Consider the following 4,064-nt stretch of genomic DNA (forward strand, 5'->3'; position numbering starts at 1 on the left):
TATGCTGTGTGTCACACCCTGTTTCAGAGTGAAAAACATCTAAATAATGATAATAATAATAATAATCCATTGGATGAAAATGACAATCCGAAAACACTTCTGCCATTGTCTTGACTTTTTTGATGGCCGTTTTCATTTGCTTGGAAATAACTTTAGTAACACTACTTTATAGGCTAAAGGAGATATTGGCAAAGGAGTAAAGAGTTGTTGTTTTTGCCGAAATAAAAAGGAGAATATGTTCCTTCTTTAACGCTTTACTGTTTTACGCTTTATCACTCAACTGATTTAACTGTGACACATCAAATCATTTGCATTTTTCGACTTGTGGTCAAACACTGCTGCACTGCTTCAGTCAGGAGCTGAAAGCGGAGAGCTGTGTCAAGCGGTCAATTGACGGCATGAATGATACCGGAAAGTTGGCGATTTTGCCTTCAAAATAAAGTTGTAATTGTCAATTTTAGTACCAGTCATCTGTTGCCTATTTTGGTGTCTACCAGGGTTTATTTTGCTTTTTACAAAACATGTTGAAAAACATATTGCACATCATTTATTTGACATTACACGCAACTTTTTTTCATGTACAGGATCCCTTATAATACCTACATAAAGTCAATTGAAACCCCTTGACTTCACACAGGTGATCTCGATTTAACTAATGATGTGCCTTCTAAATCCAGTTGGCTCCACCAGTGATGATTTAGGTGTGCCCTATTAAAGGGAGTGATGGGTTAGGTTTATGCTAACATGTATTTTGTATTGTTTTGGGTTTTTTTATTGCATTTTATTTTTGTAGTCTATTTAAATCACTTTGTGGAGTTTTGACTTTGACATTAAAGTTTTTTTTTCTGTTGATCAGTGTCACAAACGTTTAAAACATTGCCACGTAAAATCAACTTTGATTCAATGTTGTACCGGGGAGGGGGGGGGGGCACTTATATGTTATGACTTGGACCCCAACATAATGTGTTAAAAACGATTTCAAATTCAGATTTGACTTTCTGTAATAAGCTACATTGCGTTTCTTGAATGTTATTTATCTTATTTTTATTTTTATTCTTATTTTACCTTTCATATTCTACTTATTTGTTATCGAAACAATAGCACCTTCAGACCACGGCAAATTCCTTGTAATGTATGTTACTTGGCAATAAACAGTTTCTGATTTTGATTCTGATTCTGAATAAATGTAATGTTCGTCGATGAGGATTTTATTTTGAAAGCTTTGAAACGGAAGAGTCGTCGCTCTCATTCTCTCTGACTTGACACCGTTAAAGCGGACAGTGTCCTGTAACAGTTTGAAGTCTAAAATTAGGGAGGCACCCCGACAGCAAATGACGCAAGAAGGCTAAAGTGGACCGTCTACTGGTCTCTGCGGGTCAATGGTAACAGGACTCAGGACCATGGAAACGTTCCCTACAACTTTGCTGTTGTTGATGACATGGAGGGTATTTTTAGTCGTTGTTGTCATCTTTCCGTAACAGCCCGGCTGCAGCGTTCAGTATAAAGGACTCCTTCAAAATGCAGTTGTACAACAGTGTGCTGACACACTACCCGAGGTCGTCTCGCAAAGTTACAATAACTTTGTCTGCCGGATCTGAGCGTTTGAACGGGGCCACACCAAGTCCCTCTGAGGCCCATAAAGCAGGATTTACACAACCAGACACAACTTCAACGACCAACGGGGATCCGGTGAGAGAGACTGCTTCTTCCGCAAACATGCCTGCGTTTTCGTGCTACGAGGCTTCATCCATGAGGCCAATTTACTTCACATCGACTGCTGAAATATTAATCCGCCGACCTGATGGAGTGGAGAGGTCTGTGCCTGTCCATATCACGAGGGAGTCCAAGACCAAACCACCCTCCCCTGACTCACATAATGGTGGAAGTATCCTCTGTAATGACTGTGACTCTGATGTAATTGTGGACTTGATAGATCATCTAAGAAATGGGACAGATGAGCTTTTTCCTGACTGCCCAGAGCTGGTTGGAAATCACCTTTTCAGCAGTAACAACATCTGTAGACCCAGAATGGAAGAAAAAGACAGGATTGTTGGAAATATAAGTGAGGATGATACACTTTCAGTGACTAATGCCCCCTTCACAAGCAATGGATGGGCCTCGTTACATGACGAGGAGCTAGCTCCCTCCAGGGCAGCTCAGCCTGAAGACCTCATAAAGGCAGATTTTAGTGATCCAAGCGGTGGCAAAGCTGCTCCAGGATCAAATGAGAGACGGGCCTTTGAGCTCAGTGTTCTGCAGGAGTCGCCTCCACAGAGATGCCAAGAGAGAGAGGATATTAACGATAAAGTCACCCGGTACCTGGCTGAAGTGGAGAAACAAAACAAGTACCTCCAGGAGAGGCATAAATACAGGTACCACATCATTCCAGATGGCAACTGTCTGTACAGAGCTGTGTGCAAGGCCACGTACGGGGACCAGGCGAGGCACGGGGAGCTGAGGGAGCAGACGGTGCACCACATCGCCGACCACCTGGATGAGTTCAACCCCATCATTGAAGGGGATGTTGGGGAGTTCCTGATCAACGCAGCGCAGGATGGTGCCTGGGCGGGGTACCCCGAGCTTCTCGCCATGAGCCAGATGCTGAATGTCAACATCCACCTAACAACAGGGGGGAGCTTGGAGAGCCCCACCGTCTCCACCATGGTGCACTATCTCGGGGAGGAGGACGCTTCCAAACCGGCTATCTGGCTGAGTTGGCTCAGCAACGGTCACTACGACGTCCTTCTAGACAAGTGCCTCCCCAACCCGGAGTACGAGGACTGGTGCAGACACTCGCAGATGCAGAGGAAACGAGACGAGGAGCTGGCAAAGTCGATGGCGGCCTCGTTATCCAAAATGTACATTGAGCAAAATGGGTGTGCGTGAAAGAAATACTGTATGTTGAGAATTAAAGGATGCACACTGATACAGTAGAATGCAGAAGCACTAATTCTGCTTGGTTTCTACATGCTTGAAATTATTTTTTTATAAGATTTATACAGTGAGAGAAAGGTAGTGCAGTGCACATACTTTGGTTTTTGTATATGCCAGCGTTGCCAAATTAGTGGCAGTGGCCTCTGGAAGTGTTTGAAAGTGTGTGATAGTTTGGGTTATGTTGACATGATTGAATTTCTTTTATTGTCAGTATGTATTTTATTTATCTTTTATTGTCAGAGCAGTCTTTTTCTATCATGTTTGTGATTTGTAGGCCTTTGTCAATAACAGAGAAACTTGGTTTGCCATTTTTCACTATAGCTGCAATGTTTGATATCTGTATAGCAACTCTCTTTTGCACAAAGGTCCTATCAGACAAGTCCAGAGAGTTTGATTTGTGTCTGTGAGAACAATTCAATGGTTCTTTTTCTGTTATTCCAGTTCTTTTTAGGCTTTTGACAAAATATTTCAAAATAAAGTGTTAAAGAAACCGCATCAGAGAATGATTCAGAATGATTTTGTGTTTAATTGACATGCTCATTGCTTATCTGTCTCTTGCGTACATTGACACAGAAATAGTTATCCAGTATCACAATGATAATGTCAGCTACTGCAGGTTCCTGTACTGGGATCCATCTATTAAATTTCAGCAAGGCAGGCTAGATGGAGTGATGTGTGCAGTAGTCATGCTCCACCCCCTGCTGTCCTAAAGTGAAAAGTGATGTTTGTAATTTATTACATGCAGTGACCCTGGAGCCTGCGGCCTCTCATTCAGGCTGAAGAAGTTTGTGTATTAAGTGACTGTGGTCTCAGTACACAAATCACAAAGGACTCGTGCTGTCTTCAGCATTATATGGAAGTGCACTGTCACACAATAACACAAAATGTTTTGTGGATGTTTTTTGGTTTCCAACATACTTTATTTCTTACCAGTAGAAACAAGTTGTGACAACAACAACAGTGACATATATCATCACCTTTTAAATTTAAATTTGGAAGAAAAACTTACTGCTTACTTACACATCCAGCAGTTACGGAGTAAGTCCAATATTCATTGGGAAATGGCTCTTTAGCTGCTAAATGCTCTACTATGTCCACCAGCTAGTCGCTACCTGTGTCTGTCTGCCTTT

At 42.1% G+C, this 4,064-nt stretch overlaps 1 protein-coding gene across 1 annotated transcript; it reads left to right on the forward strand.

Moving 5' to 3' along the window:
* Window positions 1-1,470: 1,470 nt before the first annotated feature.
* LOC139304490 (OTU domain-containing protein 1) lies at window positions 1,471-3,429 on the forward strand. Its single transcript, XM_070928427.1, has one exon. It carries the CDS (start codon window positions 1,519-1,521, stop codon window positions 2,884-2,886), a length of 1,368 nt encoding a protein of 455 aa, XP_070784528.1. The 5' UTR covers window positions 1,471-1,518; the 3' UTR covers window positions 2,887-3,429.
* Window positions 3,430-4,064: the final 635 nt, after the last annotated feature.

The sequence above is a fragment of the Enoplosus armatus genome, chromosome 21, assembly GCF_043641665.1.
Source record: "Enoplosus armatus isolate fEnoArm2 chromosome 21, fEnoArm2.hap1, whole genome shotgun sequence".
NCBI classification, from domain to species: Eukaryota; Metazoa; Chordata; class Actinopteri; order Centrarchiformes; family Enoplosidae; genus Enoplosus; species Enoplosus armatus.

Coding starts and splice junctions, on each gene's coding strand:
- LOC139304490 (XM_070928427.1), top strand. CDS start 1,519: ATGCAGTTGTACAACAGTGTGCTGACACACTACCCGAGGTCGTCTCGC.